The 21,261-nt window shown below is 45.4% G+C and overlaps 1 protein-coding gene across 3 annotated transcripts in view; it reads right to left on the bottom strand.

The window, feature by feature from the left end:
• Window positions 1-389: 389 nt before the first annotated feature.
• Window positions 390-21,261, bottom strand: part of CDIN1 (CDAN1 interacting nuclease 1) — a 211,445-nt gene continuing 190,573 nt past the window's right edge. For 2 of the 3 annotated variants that reach the window (XM_036266728.1, XM_036266829.1), the window contains one exon: window positions 397-547. In XM_036266728.1, the coding sequence (XP_036122621.1) occupies window positions 412-547 (136 nt within the window). In that variant the 3' untranslated portion in view covers window positions 397-411. Of the gene's footprint in view, window positions 548-21,261 lie in introns of all 3 variants that reach the window. The other variant, XM_036266778.1, reaches the window with a different exon arrangement.

Here is a 21,261-nt window from a genome sequence, read left to right as displayed (position 1 = left end):
GAGGGAGGGAGGGGAAGGGGAGACTTGGGGAAAAATCAGAGGGTGATTCGTGAACTGGGAGGAGAACTGAAAAATCACACCTTTCAGTCTCCACAGTTTGTTCTTTTGTTCAGTCTTCAAGGAGAAACCATCGGAAGGAAGAAAGATTATGACTATCTATAAACCGACTGCTTGACAGAGACTGAAATGCTGATAATGAGTGGGTTGTGTCTGTAGCTCTTGGCTGTGCACATCAGCAAGGGATGAAGGAAAACAGAAACTCCTGATATGTTTGTCTAAAGAGGTAGTGGTGTGACCACGGGCAGCCAGGGTTCAGCTGGAGTTCAGGGCAGATGCTGCCAGGAGTTGACGCTGCAGGAAAGGAAAATTGCTTCCGGATTCACCTTTCCTCCCGGCCGCTCCCCGGGACCGTCAGGGTGACGCTCTGCCGTGGCACAGGGTGACGATGTCCGTGGGGAAGCCGGCCTCCAGCAGGATGCCCCGCTCCCGGTTACAGTCCAGCTCCTGGATGAAGCCGTACCAATAGATGACCAGGCCTGGCCCAAATCTGCAAAACACGAGAGAAAAATACACACGGACAGCATCAGCGTTGTTCTGAAATAGTGATCTGTGAAGCACTGGTAAGATGATTGAATGGCGTTACTGCACAATGTTTTTATTTTAGTTGCTATAATTACGACCGAAAGTAGCTGAACTTATACCAAAGAGCTAACTTAATACAACTATTAATTACCACCCGGAGGGAAATTTATTACCTTTCTTTCAAGGAACCTGAAGTATGTCGGATAGATGACGACCCTAATGACCTTTCAGTGGGATGCTATGAGCCTGGGCTGGTGTGACTCCTCAGCTGATGGAGGATAAAGCCAAAGTCGAAACAGTTTAAATATTAAATGTTTGTTATTTTCTCAAAAAAAATTTTTTCTTTGAATTTTAGAGAGAGGGAGGGAGAGGGACAGAGAGATAGAAACATCGATGAGAGAGAACTGGCTGGCTCCTCCATGCCTACCACTGGGGATCGGACCCACAACCTGGGCCTGTGCCCTGACCTGGAATCGAACCAGCGACCTCTTGGTGCCTGGGTCGATGCTCAACCACAGAGCCACACTGGCTGGGTAACTTTTGCTATTTTCAACTGAGAAAAAAGAATAATTAAAAAAATAGAAATAATTAGAAAAAAATAAAGGAGCAGCTCAAGGTCCTCTTCAGTCTAAAATGTTCTATCCACACATCAATAGGGCCAAATATTCCTTCTGTCATCATTTCTTTTCAGTCTTTAAAAAAAATATCCCGTCCTGGCCGGTGTGGCTCAGTTGGTTGGACATCTCCCATGCACCAAAAAGTTGCCGGTTCAATTCCCAGTCAGGGCACATGCCCGGGTTGTGGGCCTGATCCCCAGTGGGGGGCGTGCAGGAGGCGGCCATGGATATATCTCTCATATCGATGTTCTCTTTCTCCCTTCCCCTCTCTAAAAAAATCAATTTTTATTTATTTATTTAATTATTATCCTCACCTTAGAACATTTTTCCATTTTTTATTCAGATAGAGTGGGAGGGAGAGAGAGGAAGAGAGAGAGAGAAACATTGACATGAAAGGGACACATCGAGTGGCTGCCACCTGCACGACCCACCAGGGCCGGGGACAAACTGCAACCAAGATACGTGCCCTTACTGGGAACTGAACCTAGGTCTCTCAGGACCGCAGACCAATGCTCTAACTACTAAGCAAAACTGGCCAGGCCTATATTTTATTTTTTAATTGTATTTTAATTTTCACTTCTATGCTGTTATTAGTTTTTTAAAAAATAAAAAATTTAGAAAAAAAATCCATAGGACAACAGGGATCCCTCATGGGGACTGTCTCTGTGACCCTCCATTCTCTGTTACCACCTCTCTAGTATGAACAGGACGTGACATTGGGTTGTAGGTTCTCATCGTGAAAACAAGGAATAACGGCCCCCAGACTTGTGACAGAGCACAGAGAGAGGCAGGCCTACATCTTCAGTATTTCTAACTCGTGCCTCCGAATCATCTCGAATTTGGTTGGCAGCAGACTCAGGAAGTAGCCCTAAGACGGCTTTGCCCATCAGGAAGTCGAGACCTCCAGGCTGGGTTCATAAAGATGTAATCACTATCAATCACCAAGCACACGGAGATGTTCTGCACATCAGTTTCACGTTTTTCCTACTGAAGGTACTTAATTAAAGGGCAGCCTTACTTTTGGTGTCGTGTTGCAGGAATTTTACAGTGAAATCATAAATTATGAATGCTGGGTTAGTAAAAGGATGTCTAAAAACAGAGCTGCTCTCTGTATGCTGACATTACAGCAGGCTGCACCACGCTAGGCCAACAAGCCTTTTCCTCCCGTGATTTATTATTCGCGGTGGCGTTCTTGCCAAAACTAACAGTACAGGATGGGCTGCGAGATACTGTGTGCACAGGAACAAGTTCAGCTGGGTGTCAGGGAGCGGTTTCTTTGGGGAGTCACAGCAGTGGGGTGGCCAAGTTGGATGCAACATTAATGAAAACTTTCTGCATCCCCTCCACACAAGGACAGAACCAGGAGATGGCAACTCGTCAGCTGAACTTGCTCTCGGGGACACAGGAGCTGTGTGTGGGTGAGACGCCTGGGAGCCCCAGGCCCCGTGACCTTCCCCTGAAGTCAGGGCTGGCTGCTGTCCTCCTCCCCAGCACGTCCGAGGAAGCTGCCTTTGCAGTCGGAGGGGCCAGACTGCCTTGGCTCGGGGTGCGCGGGCTCCAGCTCACACGCACCCGGGGTGACGCTCACACCTGGATGAGCACTCGCTTCTATTTAACCAAGGGTTGCTTAGTAACTTTTAATCACAAACATCTGTCTGCAACGGGAACATAGGCTATTTGGTATCTTTATTTTACAACAAGCTCTGTGACTGTTATCAAATGATCTCAGATCTGTCAAAACAAATCTGAGGACAGCAGAAAGACCCGCGATTCTCAGGACCGATCTGAGAAGCCTCACACCTTCCCATCAACAAAGCAGCCCTGAATCACAGCCTCGACAGACCGGACATTAAGCCCGGCACATTCTCCCATCATATTATGCAGGATTCTGGAGACCATGATGTTCTTTAGAAAGGCACTGATATTTTTTACAAAGGGAAAAAAATATGTGATCTAAACAGTCATGGGAAAGAACAAAGAAATATATGGGGGTCATAAACAACAAGCCCAGTGTTTTAAAGATTTAATAAAACAAAAACACACATTACCAGCACTCAGAGAGCAAGAGCAGTCTGTACTTTGGCTGAGCAGCTAAATCATAAGCCAAAGGACACGAAGCATGACATCTCTTTACACAAATGGCATTTTCTAGGCAGGAAAGCTGGGATGGGGACACCTCAGTGACCAAGAAAATGGACTCGTTTCCCTCATGAGGCAACAGAGGAAATCTGCAACTCAAAAAGGTTTTTGCAAGATTGTGAGTCTGATCATTTCGTGGTGCGGTGCCAGGACCCCCGGAAGGCAGTGACGTGGGTCTGAGTCCAGGGGCTCAGATGAAACTCTGTCAAGTGTCTACGTGTGTGAGTCTCGGCTTTTGGATGGAGTGATGTTAACTTAGGTACTACTGGCTCCCTCGTATGGCCCAAAGCTCTGACTGAAAACAGGTGCTTACTTCATTAAAGAGGAGGAAAGACAACACCCTTTGTAAATGGAGACTGGTAGATGGGGGCTTTCAAATGATATGATCTTTGAGTGAGGAAAACGGACAGGAATTTTAGAGGGTGACAAGTCTGGACATTTAGTGACAGAACGAGATCTGGCCTCGTTCCCGATACCTACTCGAGTGCATTTCTGAGCTTCCCCCAACTCGGGGTCCAGAGCTTATCAGATGCTGGCAAGATAACCTTTCAGCAACTTCACCACTGAGGAAGAGGCTGACCGTATTAAGAAACTTTATACAATTAATTCCTCGGTTATCTGAACCAACAGAAGGGAACACTTTGGTCGACAACTGGAAAAACCAAGCAAGCCCATTCTAACGTTTTCTTTCGAAAAGGTATAAAACAGAGAGAAAACAGGACCTAAGAAATTTTTATGCAGGCCAAGTCCATGGTTGTGAGTGGAGTGGTTTCCCCTTTCGGATGCCTGTCCCTATTTCTGGTGGCACTAGTGGACCAGAGTGAGATCACTGGGAAGGCAAACATAATAAAAATCAAAGAGACTGTTAACGGAGTTTAAAGGAAAACAGTCCCTGTGTCCGAGGGAATGTGCAGAGCAGAAGGCCGGCCGCTCCGGGGCCTGCAGCCCCCCAGCAGCCCGGGGACATGCAGTAACGGGATGTGTGCGGGTATCTGAACTGATTCTGTAAACACATTGCTAGGCTAACTATAGCTTTAATGTTACTGTACTCATGGTTAAGTCAGAAGATCAAAGGCTCCGAGTGGATTTTACAAACTCCTGTGGAGCAGACACTGGAATGTGAGTGACTTCTGAACCAGTCATTTCGCCTGCAAATAAAACGTGACCAAATTAGCAAAAATAACAAATGCCTCTTGGAAACAATGGGAGGTGAAAGTCAAGAGCCCCGACAGACCTCGCGGGTATGAACGATGCGGTTCTACAGCAGTAACAACAACCCTGTGAATGTGTCTGCGCCACGTCGCCCTGGTTTCCTTTCACCGCAGAGTCTTTACAGGAGTTAACGGGGGGCGTTGGGAGGAAAGCTGGGCACCCCTTACGGCCTTTGTGCACATCTGTCTCCCAGAGGTTATCCCTCTGCACCCGTGCCCCTGCGGGGGTAAGCTGCCTTGCAAATCAGCGACCTTTCTGTGACTGGGTCGATGAAGTCAAGGCTGGGCTTCCATCAGTTTAAAAAAATTGAGCCAACACACAAACATTGGGAGTTTTCACAGCAAACCCTACACATTCGCCTTTTCTTCAGAAAGGACTTGATAAGGAGACAACCAGTTGGAGCTGAGTGATGGCTGCCCCCTTTAGACATGACATGTGTTCTCAAGTTTGCCACCGTCCCCACCATGTTCTGTTACCTCCCGGTGCCACGCGGCGTCGTGCCGGCACTATAGATGTCCTTGAATTGTGGAGACCTACTTCTCGTACTCACAGCTCTATCAAACTGGGGAAAGCAAAGACAGCCTCAGAGGGCTTCATGTTTCCAGAAAGAAATGGAGAACACATTTCTTTTCTTATGTCCTGCCTACGCTGCTCGTTTGTGTTGCCCACCTGTGCCCTGTGGGCATTGGAGTCGTGGCCCCCGCCTTGAGATCTAAGCCAGAGGTTCCCAAACTGGGGCCAGAGACCCTGGAGTGGTTGTGAAGAGACTGCACGGCCTCTTTATGCACACTAAGCACTATCCTCAGAAACAGATATATATTGTCCTCTTTCAGAAAAGTAGATGATAAAACAGAATTCACTGTAGCTTTTGGTCATTATCATTGTCTCAGTAGATGGAATCTAAAAGCACAGCTATACTCGCACGGGGACCAGGGCAGTTAGCAAAACGTCTTTCTGTTTGTTGTAAAGATTTTCAGCTTTGGCAGGTTTGGGGACACTTCTAACTGGTTTGATCTCCTTTTCTGGATGAACATGTTACATACAGGTGAACGGCACCTGCGAAGGAGATTCTGTGATATGGGTGATATTAAAGGTGTGTGAAAATACTTAGCAAAATTGTAACTGACCTGTCCCTGCACATAAGGTTTATCTTCACAGTAAAAAATGAGCTAGAAGGAGAGACAGTTCCTGCACCAGGTCCCACAGAGATCTCGTGCTGCTGAGAGCAGCTACACTGGGCAGCAGCGGTAATGAGACCCAAATGGTGGGGCTGGGGTTCGAGCTGCAGACACAGACCGTGGTGGGCTGACTCCTAAGAGGCTCCCTGCTTCTTGGGACTCATGCCCTTGTTGAATCCCGTCCCTTCGAGTGTGGGCTGGATCCAGTGACTTTCTTCTAACAGAAACATACAGCAAAAGTGATAGGCTGCCACAGTGACTAGGTTGCAAAGATGGTGACTTCCATCTCACTGTCAGGCACACTCTTGCCTTCCTGACTTGCGTATTTCAATGAAGCAAACTGCCACTGGTGAGACGCCCACGTGGCAAGGAGCTGACGGTGGCCCGTGGTCGACACCCAGTGAGGAACTGGGTCCCTCAGCTCAGCAGCTCATGAGGATCTGAATCCTGCCAACAACCTGCGTGTGGAACTCTCTTCCATCAAACCTTCAGATGAGACCGCACACCCTGGGCCAGAACCTTGACTGCAGCCCGTGAGTGGCAGTGCAGAGAAGATCCAGCTAAGCTACGCCCATATTCCTGACGGACAGAAAGAGTGAGGTGACAAAAGTGTGCAATTTTAAGTCATTAGTTTTGGGGTAATATGTTATATGGCAATAGAGAACTAACATATATACAGCAGACTTGAGTAATCAAATACCATCCTTGAACATATGCAGTATGAAGAGTCCTGGTGGCTATAGATTGGCTTTTGGGTTCGGTTATAGCTGCACCCAGGATTTACAGCAGAAGGGGTGACTGAATGAGATTATCTCTAAGTAGCCACTCTTCATCAAGGAGAACCAGCTCGGAAACAAGTCTGTACTTTTGCACTAACAGAGCTTCTTTGCTACTAACTTAGACTACACACCGACACCCCTCCCCGCTGCCGATGGAGGACACTGGGGTTACCTAACAATGCAAGGAAGTCACATACAGAATGAAGAATCCTGACTGCTTTCTCTAGTGCTGCGGTTTTGTTACAAAATTTGGTTACTGGGCTTTTGAACGTGCAGATTTGAAGGGGTGAAGACGGTGTGGGATGCTGGTTTGGGGAGAACACTTTGCCAGCTAAGGACTGCTGACAGCCAGGAAGGAGACACTTAAGCCCCCCGTTGTGGCTGTCTGGGGCTGGGGCTCAGGGACTCCAATGTCAACAGGTGCTGAGGGCAGTCTGGGAAAGACAGACGCTGGCTACGCTTTGTTCAGCTAAGAAAGGCAGTGCAATCCGTAATATATTTTTAAGAGATTGTCACCAAGAATGTCTTAAAAATGGTACTTCAGTAAGTAAATTCTTAGCTTTCCAGAAACATGTAGCTATCCCCAGACAGTCTCTGAGGATGTCAGATTGTACATGTTGGACAGAATATGGGATAAGTTAGAAATCATGTCTCTCAGTCCAAGGCTTTCTATAACCGTCTGAGACTCTCAGAGGACAGATCGGAATTCTGGGCCTCCAAATTCAGGGAGGACTTCCTTTCTCTTTCTTAACTATAAAAAGTACCCCCCTTCCTTGCCACGCCTCTACACTATCCTGTAAGACAGGCCTTACTTGGATGATATTTTCACTTAACTTCCTGTTGTTAAGACCTTTCCTCAAGGCGCCTCCCTCAGAGAGCGCTGGAGACGCAGGGGTGCAGATGTCCAACCACAGCGTCGGACACCATTCTGCTCTATTAGCTCCATAACCAACCCCGGTTGGTTTCCTGAAGCCCATTTAGCTTCTATGTCTCCGCAGATTTCAGAAGGCCCTTGATCAGACATAATGTCTTATAAAGATGCTGTCTATATACATAGAAAATGACTTCAATAACCAACAGCAAAGAGGCAACTAACATTTACAGCACACGTACGTGACAGGCAATGATTCAAGCACTTTTCCATAGGTGGACTCCTTTGAACATTGCAAGCACTCTATGAGGGGGGCACTATGATCATCCCCATTTTACAGACGAAAAAACTGAGGCACAAAAAGGGACAGGCTTTGAACCCAAGCAGCCTGGCTCTAGGGCGTGTGCTTATAACCATTCCACTACTCTGCGTGTCATTGTGCCTTGTATTGACGCAGCAATTTATAGCAGTCACTCGACTTTGAAACACATCGACAACATCTGGACAAGAACAGCAGAGGCTCAGAAGGCAGGCGACTAATCAGAAGACCAGTGTATGAGCTGGGACTCACCTGTCTATGGGGAATAGTCTTTCAGGTACAAGGTCAATAGTTACACACTAAACAGTTTATCCAGCCCCTTCTTTAGACCTAGGTGTCACCATGTTTAGGGACGACACGAGAAAACAACTTATAGTTCAGGTAGAAGAACTGAGAATTAGAGAATCTCTGCATCAAGCTCAGAGAAGAGAAATGTGTCCCGCTACGAGAGGATTCAGAAGTTATGGAACAGAACCTACACATGAGGGGAGAGGAGTAAACTCAGACCGTCAGCACAGCGTGTGCACGTGAATGGAAGTGAACAGCTGGAATACGTTACGACGAAAACGGCGGAAAGCGACAGGTTTAAGCGAGCATGGCAGGTGGAACCAGAAAAGAAGGTTCAGACTTGCCAAACAGGGTTGATACAGCAAACCCAAAGGCCCATTTTTGCTCCCAAATGCCTCGAGTATGAAGATGTAGCTTATGTTTGTGGCATTAATTTGACTTATCTATGTATTCAGCTCTATGAGAAAAACCACTACTTTAAAAAACAAATCAGTATGATTTTATATCTCTTTTGGTAATATGGTATGCAGGCGAAGGGAGGTGGGATTCAGAGACTATTATACAATTTGCTTCTCCACAAAGAATAAGAGAAACTCATGAAATTGATACAGTACTTCTCAATGAGCTGAATTACCCTGTTTACATAAAAAAGGGTCCTCACTCTACCAGGATTCTACAATATAAACTTGGATTGAGTCAACGAGATGCGTTGCCATTGAAGTGACAAGAGGACTAGGGGATAATTTGATGATTTTACTCGTTTCTTACTCACAAGAGCCTTCATCAAACAATTAAACAATCGTAGTTATATTGACTCAAATCTTTGTTTCTAATAAAAACTACTTCAAATTCATAGGCAAATAGAAAGCTTGTTTTCCTAAACAGGAATAGCGTGTGTGTGTGTGTGTGTGTGTGTGTATTTCAATTTTTTAATTCTTTTCTTCTTTTTCACTTTGAGTTGCTGTGGGGTCTGGGATATCTTCTGAAGATGTGTAGACATGTGGCTGTGGGAAGTCAATTGTTTCACCATCAAAGACTTGCATGTGGTTTTTATGAAGAATGCCTTCTCAAACACCGAGTTCAGGACGAGGGAGAAATAGAAAACATCTTGTAATTGTTTTAAAATAAACTCTCACGCTGTTTATTTAGTTTTAATCTGCATGTTGTGGATCAGCTCTGCACTTGTTAATCACTGTTGTATGTATCTCCAGAAAGAGCTGTAAATAACTTCTCCATCCACGTGAAATGTGCCTGCACATGTTTATGTGCAGAGTACGTGCATTTATGCCTGTGTGTAAATATGTGTACAATAATAATAGATTAGTGATCATGTCAGGGTCTGGCACTATGGTCAATTTAACATACAATGCAAATATTCTTTTTATTTCGTAGTATCTACAAGTGAAATAAAACGATAGCTTGGTTGTTTTATTTACTTTCTTTTCTTGGCAGGCTTGTGGTTACAGATTAAAAGGACTCAAGGAAGAGAACCCCAGTTATTAGTATTCTCATTCAATTCATGGATCTTCACTATTAAAAATGCAGCTCTCCTTGTAACATCAACTCACTGTGTATCATTTTTAAAATAAAAAAATGAAAATGTATTATAAATTCTGATTTACTTCAGGCCTGAATGCTACATAGAAAGCAAACAGAAAATACATTATTTTGAAGAAGGCTTAAAATGTATATAAAGACACAACTACAACCACCTGAAATTCTTCCTGGTGTTTACGTAACTTGGTATTTTCAGGTCCACATTCAATTGCGTGGAAAAGTGCTGAATTTTCACTTCACTTTGTCCTGCTTTGGATATACTGAATGCCATACTTCCGGTCTTCCTAGCCTGTTGTACATCTCCCAGAAGAGAAACACTGAGATGGGTGGGATAGATAACAGGCGGAAGCTTTTTAATCTGTTGCTTTAATATCTGCTTCCTCGGAGAAACGCTTACTCCGGGCAGTGGGTCAGCCCCTCTGCATCCACCTGCTAGGAATGAACACACAAGCCTGTGCACCCACCCTGCAGAAAGTACAAGTCGCCAAAGAGAGGCTCCTCCCCTCCTGAAGTCGCGTACAACTCTAAGTGAGCCCGTCTACTATTCACCCTCCAAGTGTGAAACATGAGTAATGAACTGAACAAACAAAATGCCCGAAGGTTCGCCGCAGAAGAGCAATTAGAGCAATGACACGATGTTCTAGAAGTCTTCCTAGACAAGGTGGGTTCTCAGCCAAGTTGCATTTACTCCTATAACAGCCCTCTTAATTTTCTCCGGTGGATGTTCATTTTTTGAGGGGAAGAGAAAGAGAGGGATTAGGGGTCCGGAGAGGACAGAGGGATGGCAGGGGCAGAAGCGTTCCGACATTGTTTCGTTGTGAAACTGGAGGTGAGCTTGAGTAAGGTTGCCCAGGTTCTTGTTCCAAAGAAGGATGTAGCAAGTGGACAGCACCGGTCCCCAAGAGGGAAGAAGAAATACCAAATTCAGTAAAATAAACGGAAACCCTAAAAGTCATACAGTACCCGAGGCCATGTTTACCTTGAAAACATTTAAGAACTAAGATGAGCGAACACTTCAGGCAGACCTTGGGTGCAAGTCATATCCAGCCGCCTAGAACTTATACTCCAGCCTTCTTCCCAAAGTTGGGGTAGTTTGTGAAATTGGTTGTGTGAATTACTACGTTTTCTCAGTTATTTCCCCAGGGAAACATGCCAAGGACAAACCCATCATTTCAGCTGATTTAGTGTTTGATGCCAGAGAAATTATAATTGATACGGCAACCATAATGCATAGTATTGTTGGCGAAGCCTGGGCTGACATACCACAGTCCACTGCGTTCACCAGTTAGTCCACTGGAGACTCGTTCAGATAAATTTGGGGGTTATTCCTGAACTTTTGATCTCTTCATTCTGAATACTAGAAATTAGAAATGCTTTAGAACATAGAAAATATTTTATTATATAAACATTGCTTAGCCCAACTTTTTTTTTTTTTTTTTAATAACATGGTCTTTTATTATTAGGTAGAGAGGGAATGGGTCTCTTTTCCCTTGGCTCAGTTCTCAAAAGAGCACAGGGTAACCCAGAGTTCAGTGAGACATTTATCTCAAGGCACAAGGAGATTTATGGGTTCTAGATAGATACATAAATGTCTGCTTAAAATAAAAAAAAATTATTGGAATTTTCATCCTTGGCAAAGTCAAATAACGAAAGGATTAAGGCTGATACATGTTTGCCCTATAAATCTATCATTAACCAAAGGTGACACAATGCTTCAGGTATGTCAGATCCCAACTTGCTCTAAGTGGGTAGTTAAAATTTTCTCTTACTCACAATAAATATTTCACGATAAAGAAAATCTCTTTGGCTAACCAACACAGTCCTCAAAAACAAATCTCCTAATTTTACAGATCCATGAGGGCAAATGCTAGAAAGGCGGGAAACATTAGAAACTGAACCATCAAGGTTATTTGAAAAAATGCCCAGGTAGCAGAAAACAGTAAACATATGGTCCTTAGAAAAAAGAAGACACGGATGACCTGACCTTACACTTCTAGAGAGGAAGCTGCATGAGGGCAGCTTGCATTTCAGGGGCCGAAGGAAGAGCCAGCGGCTGCCAGCGGAGCAGATGCAGGACACGGAGCCCCTGCAGGGACAGCCCCGCCCTGGGAGATGCAGCGGTGCTAACGTGCATCTGGAAACAAGTCTTTTGCTGACAATTGTCGACCACATAGGCATGGAAATTCTTTTTTTTTTTTTTTTAAAGTATTTTTTTAATTAATTTTTTAGAGGCAGAGGAAGGGAGAGAGAGATGAAAACATCCATTTGAGAGAGAAACATAGATTGACTGCCTCCTGCGCGCCCCTCACTGGGGATGGAGCCTGCAACCTGGGCATGTGCCCGGCCTGGGAATCGAACCGGGACCTCTCAGTCCATGGGATGATGCTCAATCCACTGAGCCACACCGGCTGGGTAGAAATTTATTTTTTAACAAGATAAGACAAGCCTTATAAATATGCCCAAGTGACACGCTCTGAGAGCTAGTCCCACACACTCTGCATTTGGAATCTACACTTTCCAGGTTATTCCAGGGAAGGTGAGGTTTCGGTTTAGAACCTGGTAGAACATATAAGAGCTGTTCCCTGGAAGGGACACTACAGGTGGCTGAGGGGTGACTGTCAGGTGGTCTGGACTGACTGCGAAGAAGAAAAACTAAGCAGTTGGGAGCCAATAGCTGCACACAGGTGGCCCTCACTTCCTGGCAATACAATCAATTTAGGTAGGCTTTTGTTTACAGTAGCTTTTATCTAGAAGATAAGGTTGTAAAAACATCAATCAAAATGAAGTACTACTGTTCCTGGCCATATCTTAGCAGGTTCATCTGTTTTATTTCTTCCTCCCTTTCCAAATACCTTAAGGTGTTTAAGATGAGTGAGGAGATATCAGACTATTAAAGTGAACTGTGTTTGTGTATGACACACGGATTTGCACTCGCTGAACCACAAATACCACTCCTACAGTGCTTACATTATTCCCAGGTTCATTGCTTTAATTTTCAATAACATAAACACTACCAAACGATCTTTGTGTCATTTTCAATAATGCCCCTTTAAGAACACGAGAATCTGATGGCGTCTCTCTGTTGGTGCCCAGCTCTGTTTATTTACACCCTGCCTCTTCCTGGAGGGGCGTGTACAGTAAAAGAGCAAAACATAAATAGGAAACTGAGCTCAGGAAAAGAAGTATGCAAATTTTCTGATTTTACTGTTAAACCGAACTTTGAAGGACAACTGTACAGTTACAAAACTTTACATTTAAGCCCAAATACATCCTACCTGATTTCGCGGTGAAAGGCATTACTTGGTTACTGCAGGATCATACGATGGAGCTCTGAGCCAGGGAGTTTTCCCAGTGATGAGGGGAGCTCTGTTGAGGGAATGAGAAGGCGGCCTGGGCCCCTTGGGAGGACAGTGACCGGCAGGGCAGTGGTGTGGGCAGAACACAGCTGAGGGCCATGAGCAGACAGTTCAGCTGGTGGCCACAAGGCCAGCAGGTCACCCCAGGCTAGATCTAGGTTGTGCTGAGGGTCCACGTGGTGGAAAATATCTGCCATCTTCGGAGTTTGAGTCATTCTTCAGGTCTGGGCTTTGTGACTAATTCTTTTGGTGGAGTCCCTTCTAACTACAAGAGCAAGGCATTCTGTCTAGTCAGTGAGGCCCTGCAGGGAGCTCATTTCAGACCCCATCTCTGAGACTCAAAGGAAACTTGACTGACTTTCCTCCAGGCTTATTGGTCTGCCTGGCGCAGGCGCCGCCTTTGGAACTGGTGGAAGGTGCAGACGGATGATTCTTTCTCTGAGTCAAGTCTTATCACTGATACGAACAGCACAACCCCAATCGAAACAGCAGCTAGTGCTCTTGTTACATGCCAGCTGCTCGTCTGAGCTCTTTCTCTGCATTATTTCATTGAAAACAAGAGCCCTAGGCGTCGCTAATACCAACACCTTGTTTTCAATGGGAGGACGCTATTATAAAGCTGTGCTAACTGATGGTGATAATGACGACGATGAAGAGAACGACCCCTGAGCGTGATGCCCGCACAGACGCTGTTCCCTCCGACACACGCCGGGAGCCCGGGAGGCGGCAAGTGTGACTGGTGCCGGTTCACAAACGAGAAAACAGATGTGCAGAGGGGCGGCAGCTTGCTCTCGCCAGAAGGAAAAGCTTGAGAGTAGCCGATGCCAAGCCATGGCCTCCGAGTGCGGGGCGCCCTCTCTGAGTAGCCGGGCCACCCTGCCGTGTGCTCAGGACGCCTCCAAATACTGTGTCAAACCCTAACATGTCGCTGCCAGCGTCCCCCATCCTAACCTCAAGGTACAGTTCCTGTATGTCTAGTGTCAGCACGGATGCTTTTTCACTGAAGACTCTTCCTTCCGTGCGGGGCAAGTCCCCCCTCTGTGAAACGGAGGCCGGAAGACATCTGGAACGTACCTTCTATTTCCACTTAGTTCTCCACCTGTGAAGCAGGCACGGCAGCACTGGTATCCTGGAGTTCAAGGTGAACTTGAGGATAAGTGAGCATAAGTTGCATATATCCATCGTTGCCCCGTTACAAAAAGTCTGCCCGATAGCGGAATTATATGAGAAACCTCCCAGTCTCCCTCCCACCCTGGACGAATGGACGGGCAGCTCTTTGTCCAGAGGTCTGGTAAAAATCCCACCAGAGAACCCTGGCCAGTTTGGCTCAGCGGTTAGAGCGTCGACCTGCGGTCCGGAGAGACCCGGGTTTGGTTCCCGCTAAGGGCACGTACCTCGGTTGCTGTTTGAACCCGGCCCTGGTAGGTTGTGCGGGTGGCAGCCACTCGATGTGTCCCTTCACGCCGATGTTTCTCTCTCTCTCTCTTCCTCTCTCTCCCTCCCACTCTACCTGAACAAAAAAATGGAAAATGTCCTCGGGTGAGGATAAAAAAAAAAAAGAGAGAAAAAAAAAATCCCACCAGGGAAAGTAAAACCCGGCTCAGTGAAGCCCTCATCAAGGCCGTCCTTCGCCCAGATGTTCTCAGGGAGGAGGGAGTAAACCAGAGGCAAAGCGTTTCCTACTCCGATAGCTGGACCAGAGGCTTCTCTGAGCCAGAAGTGGGGTTTCACTCGTGCATTGTCTTCCAGACGCAAAGCTGGGCAGCTTCATGAGACCAGGAGAAACTGTCCTTTAAGAGACTCGACAGAAAACGCTGCTGCTGTCGACGACTTAAAATTGACTGAAGTATAGGGTCCGTTTTTTAATGACACGACACCGCTGGGCCTGTTCCCACACTCCGACCCCGGGAGGCACGACAGGAAGCCGCACACACATGTCCCGGGGCAGGGTCTCGAGAGCTCCGTGTCCCACCCGTCCCAGCCACACGCCCGCCGGGCCAGGAGCGCCTGAAAGGTCTCACCAGGTTTCAGAGTTCACCTTTGTCCTAAGTGATGTCAGTCTGAACAAGAGAACGTCGAAGGAACAACCTCGAGCATTTTGAAGTAATAGTTAAAGACTCTGGAAAGAAGATGAAGGCAGCTCCTGACTTAGAAGGCAAAGCGGGTGCGGGGAGCCGGGCACGGGGGCCGCCTGCCGGGCAGACGCGCCCCACCAGTGGGCCTTCAGAAAGCAGTGGGCACCTTTCTCAAAAGTGGCCAAATGCTTTGTTTTCTTGGGGGCTAACAAAGATGTTTTCTTAGACAACCGCCGGAAAGAAACAGGAGATGGAGGACAGACAGACTTCTTGCTCTCTGTGTTTTCACGCGACAGTCGAAGGACCTGTGTGAGAGCGGGGACCGGCAGGGCTGGCTCCAAAGGCTGGGCCCGCCCTGTCCACTCCGCTTCCGCTCTCCAGTCCTCCTAACACGTTCACAAGTGGGACAGGAATACATCCGACCCTTGAAAATTGAATTATTTGACTTGACAAATGAGAAAACTGAGGCTCTGAGGGTCAAGCGACTTGTTTAAGATCAGACGGAGCCACTGACAGAGCCTCAGGAGCCCCTGCTCCCGGGCGGAGCTCCTGTCCCTGCAGAGCCAGCTCCTCCTACCTGCAGAGCAGGGCGCACACCTCCTGTCTTCCGAGAGGATGCGTACTCTGGGGGTGCCGAGGGAACGAGAGCACGGCCCCTGTAGCCCAGGGCTCTCGGCAGTAAGGCGGACAAGCGGTGGGAAGGCAGTGTTCAGGACACAATGTCGTGAGGGGTTGTGCCAAAGGCCCTGTGGGGGCCCAGAGAAGGACAAGAAGGGCCCTGCACTGAGAGGTGAGGCGACCTTAGAGTGAGCCCTGACGTCAAGGTTCCCTGCGTGGGCAGGACAGGGAAGGTGCTTCGGGTGGAGGGAGCCGTGCATGAGACAGAGCGATGAGAAAAGCAGAAGGTCGGAATGAGATGGTGGGCACGGCAGCAGCTGCCCTGGAGAAGCGCAGCGGGACTAGGGACACGCAGGGCGGGGGCCTCCAGGGCTGGGGGGGGGGGGGCGGGCTGCTGCAGAGGAAGATCCACTCCTGCCAGCCCCACGTGGGGTCACGCCAGCTTCTCCCCAGGGTGATCCTCTGTCTTGAAACCTGCATACCCCGGGCCATGTTTGTCTGTGGAACCTGTCAGCCAAATATTTACTTTGCGCAGGGCCAAAGTATCTACTACGGTGCAATATTTGGGGATAAGCACATTAAACAAAAGTATACATTAAAAACAAATCCTCCCCCTCACCATTTCTACTCCATAGAGAAAAAAAAAGACTGCTATTCAAAAAAAAAGGGAAAACAACTCCTGAAAACTACACCGAGGGCTCAACTTTCTGGAGTTGTTGGGACAGAGTCTGTGTAGATAAACAGTCACAGCCCTGCTCTGCGGGGCTCCTCCAATTTGTATTCTCTGAGAAGTCTGCGGGCAGGAGGTGACTGGCCAACAGTTTCCTCCCTGAGTTACACAGCAGCCTTATTTAACTGAACAGGAGTCATTAGTTACATTTTATGAAGATAAGGACTTCCAGGAGTGAGGTCCCTTCTGATTGTTTTTTGATTAAAAGCAAGACAAGGGAGAGTGGCGTTGAACCTGGGGTTTAACTTTACAGACCGTGGCTCTCAGCCGGCCCACGAAGGCCACTGGGGCTGGGGCTGTGGTTCGACCCTGCCGAGCCCAAAGCCGGCTGCCGGCGTGGGGAGGAGTTACGGAGGTTATTTTAAACATTTGGTTCAGCTTGTGACTGTCTTCTTTTACAGGCGTTTCTGGCTGCAAACGACCTCATCCTGGGTGACATCAGACCAGCTCTTGAATGAGGTTAGACTGAGGTCCCCGCAGTCGGAGAGCTGGTCCACCCATGTTGCTGTTAACTAATGAATAGGTGTTTATTTTTAGGGCTTGAGCTAACAGGCCATGCGCAGGCCAATGCAAGATAATATCTGAAGTGATCTGCGAGTGCCTCGTGCTGGCAAAAGGCCTTACTTTTTGTGCAGTGGTTGATGTAACTGAAGTCCTTGTCAGACTAGTAACATTCAATGTCTGACAGAGAAAACTCCACCCCACTCCATTATTAAAAGAGCCATTGCAACAACAGATCCATTATCACTATTTAAAGAAACATTTGTTGGAGGAAATGGGAAGAAAAATATGTGCAGTTAGTTATGGCAACTGGCTGAGTCCAAACTCTCATTAACACTAGATATTAAGTAACCAAAATTCCAATATTAGGTCCAATGTCTTGCATAAACAATGACTAGGTTTGCTATTTATTTTTTAATGAGCTCTTTATGACTCTGTAGATATATGATAGTTTAAAGCCTATTTAAATGCATGAAACTTACTTTTATTTATGAGATTTATGATTCTAAAAAATTCAGAAGCAAAATGGCAAAACGAACTAGACTTTCACTGTCGAACTCTAAGTTGAAAAGATGTCACAATTACATTCTTATTTGTATTTATCTAATGTTTACGTTCTCCATAAAGAGCATGTTCCACAAAAGCAGTGTCGTGTCTGCTTTACCATCACCTGGCTTTCAGCGGTGTGTGGCACAAGGCAGACGTTGAAAAGTATTTGTCAAATACATGAAGGACAGGTAGAAAAGTTATGTGGAGTATCACTGCACAGCTATTTTGCTTGGGTCTGGTTTAAATCTTGAACCTAGGGGCATGCATACATAGGATGAATGGAATAGTTGGAAAAACAGTGCTATTTGCTTTACTCAATCATTTGCCTTTGACCTGATGAGCTTTCCAGTACTTCCCAGAGCAGGAGAGTCATGGGTGTTGACTGGCACGGTCACAGGAAAGTTAAAGTGACTGTTTTTCACATGTATTTTTTTCTCTTAGGAAGTTTGCTGGAATATATATATATATATATATATATATATATATATATATATATATAAAATTTTCACCCGAGGTTATGTTGTTTTTAAATTGATTTTTGAGAGAGGAAAGGGGGGAAGACATAGAGAGAGAGAGAAACATCGATCGGTTGCCTCCCATATGTGCCCCAAATGGGAATCAAACCCACAGCCTTTTGGTGGACAGGATGACGCTTTAGACAATCAAGTTGCCTGGCCAAGGCTGTTGGAATATTTTTACAGGAAAATGGACCCGGGACTTTCCCCTTTGTTTCGATCTGTCATCTGAGCCTTGTGGCATGTAATATTACAACACCGGAACGCCTTCCTTATCTTCTTCTAGGTTAAAACAAATCGACTTCTAGCCATTCAGCTGAATGGTAACAACTCCGGGAAAGATGTATTTAATTTAGGACTGGGAAAGACTGCTGGCAACAGTTCTGATCCCCTGTCGTAGTCTGTGCTTGAGGCTGAAGAGCCAGGTACTATGTTATTTAAATTTCATAGAAAGACACTGGAGATCTCAAGAGACCAAAAGTCCAGTCTATAAAGTTGTTACATCCACAATCAAATAAGCTAGGCTCCTACAGGGACACACAGGGCAATTTACCACCAGGATTTCCACAGGGAAGCAACCCCTATGCCTTCTGTCTGTTTTCATGATACAGCCAACACAAATCAATCACACAGACTCCGCACACATCTATAAGGCCCTTTAGGCTTATTTTTGGACCAAGCATTGGTTTTATGTAAATAGACTATGGTCACCGTTTGAAAAGAATTCTTTTATCTCACCCAACATCACATACTGGTTCCCAACTAGATTCGTCTTTAGTAGCCCTAACAGTCCCATGTCATATTTTGAAGGCTCTTAACTAAAATACCTTCAGATGGTTAGACACTGCTCCCAAGTTCTCCAGCACAAGATCAGACGTTTCAGAAGATGGAAATAAAAACTTTCACGAGGAAGAAGGATATTATGTGCGGGGCATCATTTTAAGAAGAAGCCTTTTAGACTGAGTGATATTCAGACTTTGTCGTAATTTAATTCAAAAATAGTTAAGTAAAGGGGCTTGTTCTCTTATTGAATCTCACTTATTTGTTAGAATTAATGCCATTCATTTAGGAAGCATAAAATGTTTGTAATATTATAACAACAAGTGTTCTCATTTTGCATCTTCATTTTGCTTAGACTCACAACTTACAAACTTTAAAAAAAATATACCATGAGAAATAAAAAAGGTCACGGAAGACTTAGGGTACATATCTTTTTAATGCCTGTCTTCTCTTACCAAAGTGCTTAGCATAATTTGACTTAACTTTATTTATAACGTTTCTATATTTATTTATTCTAAAAATTAACATAATTAACTCAAAAATGGTTTGCAATTTTGGAACCCCTCAACGTGTGTGTGTGTGTGTGTGTGTGTGGGAGGGTTGGGATCAGTTTCTTTGGGCAACTGTACATCAATTATCCAAAGTTAAGTGACAGAAATTATCCAAGGCCTTGAGACACTAGGGACATTCAGTCTAGAGGATACTTCTGAAGTCTCTCCTTTCTTTGTATTTCAGGAAACACGGGAAAAGAAGTATATATATTTTTTATTTTACTAATTTAGATAAGGCTGAAACACTAAAGGACCAAAGAGTAGAGGCACTTTTCTTGTCTTCCAGACATGAGAAAATAGCACCAGTTTACATTTGTATACTGTTTTACACCACTGAGAAAATGCTGATATGTTATTTAGGAGGATGCAGTAGTTAGGGAAGCTAAGTGAGTCCCCAGAGACTCTGCTGACCTTTCACCCAGGAATAATGCAGAAACCCTGGAAAGTACTGTTGAACGATTTTACCCTATAGTCCCTACCACATTTATTCCTTTCTAGTTGAGTCAAAAACAAACAAACAAACAAAAATAAGCTCTTATATTTGGCATCTTATCTCACATAGGGAGATCAAAAGACTCATTATTATTATTCAGAGTATTTAAATGCTACACATTTGATGTAATGGCTAAGCATGATTAAAATGCATTTAAGTAGTAATTTTGTTTTGAAACGAAGTGAGATGTTACTGGTGATGTGGGCTCTCGGCTCTTGAGTTCAGCAAAGAACGAATTCAGAGCCAAGAACGCTAGCACATGAGAGAGATTATTTATCAAGCAAAGTGAAAGTACACGCAAAGAAAAGAATTGAGCAGGCTACTCGGAGGGCTGCCTTGGCCTTTTAGAAAGAAAGTCACAGAAGCAGAAGAAGTGAGCCAGCTGGGCTGCATGGACTGAGGAAACAAGTTATAGAGGCAAACGAAGGGCCCTTGGAGACAGGTTCAGGGGGTAAGCCCAGGAAAAGCTGCCAGCACCCCCTGCTCCCCTGGGTGCAAGCCTTGTGGGGACCCTCAGAGTTTAGGAGAAAGAAAGCAAAGATATACACCTGAAGAAAGAAGGTACGGGTGTGCTTTAGAGTGTACTGGGTCCTTTGTCTTAAGGGTTTTTATGTTTTCTAAAGGCAGGAATTTTAGGGGAGGATTTCGATAGAATATTCATCAACTTTCCAGGTATGTCATTTAATATGTTGATTCATCAAAATGAGCGTACAAGGTCAGGGTCGTGATCTTTACTGATTGGTCAGCGCCAGGACAGGGCGGTCATTGATTATTGCATCTGGTCCTGATGCCAGCCATGTCCTCACTTCATGTGGTTTTGCTATTTTTCTGGGCCTGGAGCTGAAACACACCTGAGGTCTTGATGTTTTCTTTAGTTTGACCAAAACTCTGTCTCTGTGGTCAGCAGACCTGAGACTTTGTTTCTGAAATTGTTTGATGCGAATCAGAACCTCACTGACCCGAGGGCTTGGTGCTTAGAGGAGGGGTTCGAGAGGGGAGGAGGCAGGGAGCCAGGGTGCTGGATGAGGCCCGTCTGAATCGGCCGTCTGTCCCAGTGCCCCCTTTCCACTTCCCACGGGACTCTCCTGGCTGCGACTGTCCTGCCTCAGAGGCACTTTACAGTCTGATGCCATCACCTCTGATAAGCTGCTTCTCACTCTGTACCCACAGGCAAATCTTTATAAAACAGGGTTTTTTTCAGACATCCTAAAACATCCAAAGGCAACATTATTATTATTTTTTATCTGTCAGATGTACTAATTAGAGCATTAAGAATTTAAAAAAGAAGAAAAAAAAAATACCTGAATTCAAAGTACTTCTTTGTTTTTAAAAAAATATTGATTATATTTCTCTTTAAATGTGAGGCAACATTTTGTTTTCAGGTAAGTAAAAGGTACATTGGTCTTATTCCAATTTTACAACTGTAAACTGCATAATTCCTACCAATAAGTCACTCTCCTAATGTATTTAGAGAAATATTAACTATGCCGTACACATTACCTGATTCTGACCTTTTGCTAAGATTCCTATAGCAATACATTAGAAAGGAAA

Source organism: Molossus molossus, unplaced genomic scaffold, assembly GCF_014108415.1.
Source record: "Molossus molossus isolate mMolMol1 unplaced genomic scaffold, mMolMol1.p scaffold_m16_p_1, whole genome shotgun sequence".
Classification (NCBI taxonomy): Eukaryota; Metazoa; Chordata; class Mammalia; order Chiroptera; family Molossidae; genus Molossus; species Molossus molossus.
This window is presented reverse-complemented; position numbering and strand designations above follow the sequence as displayed.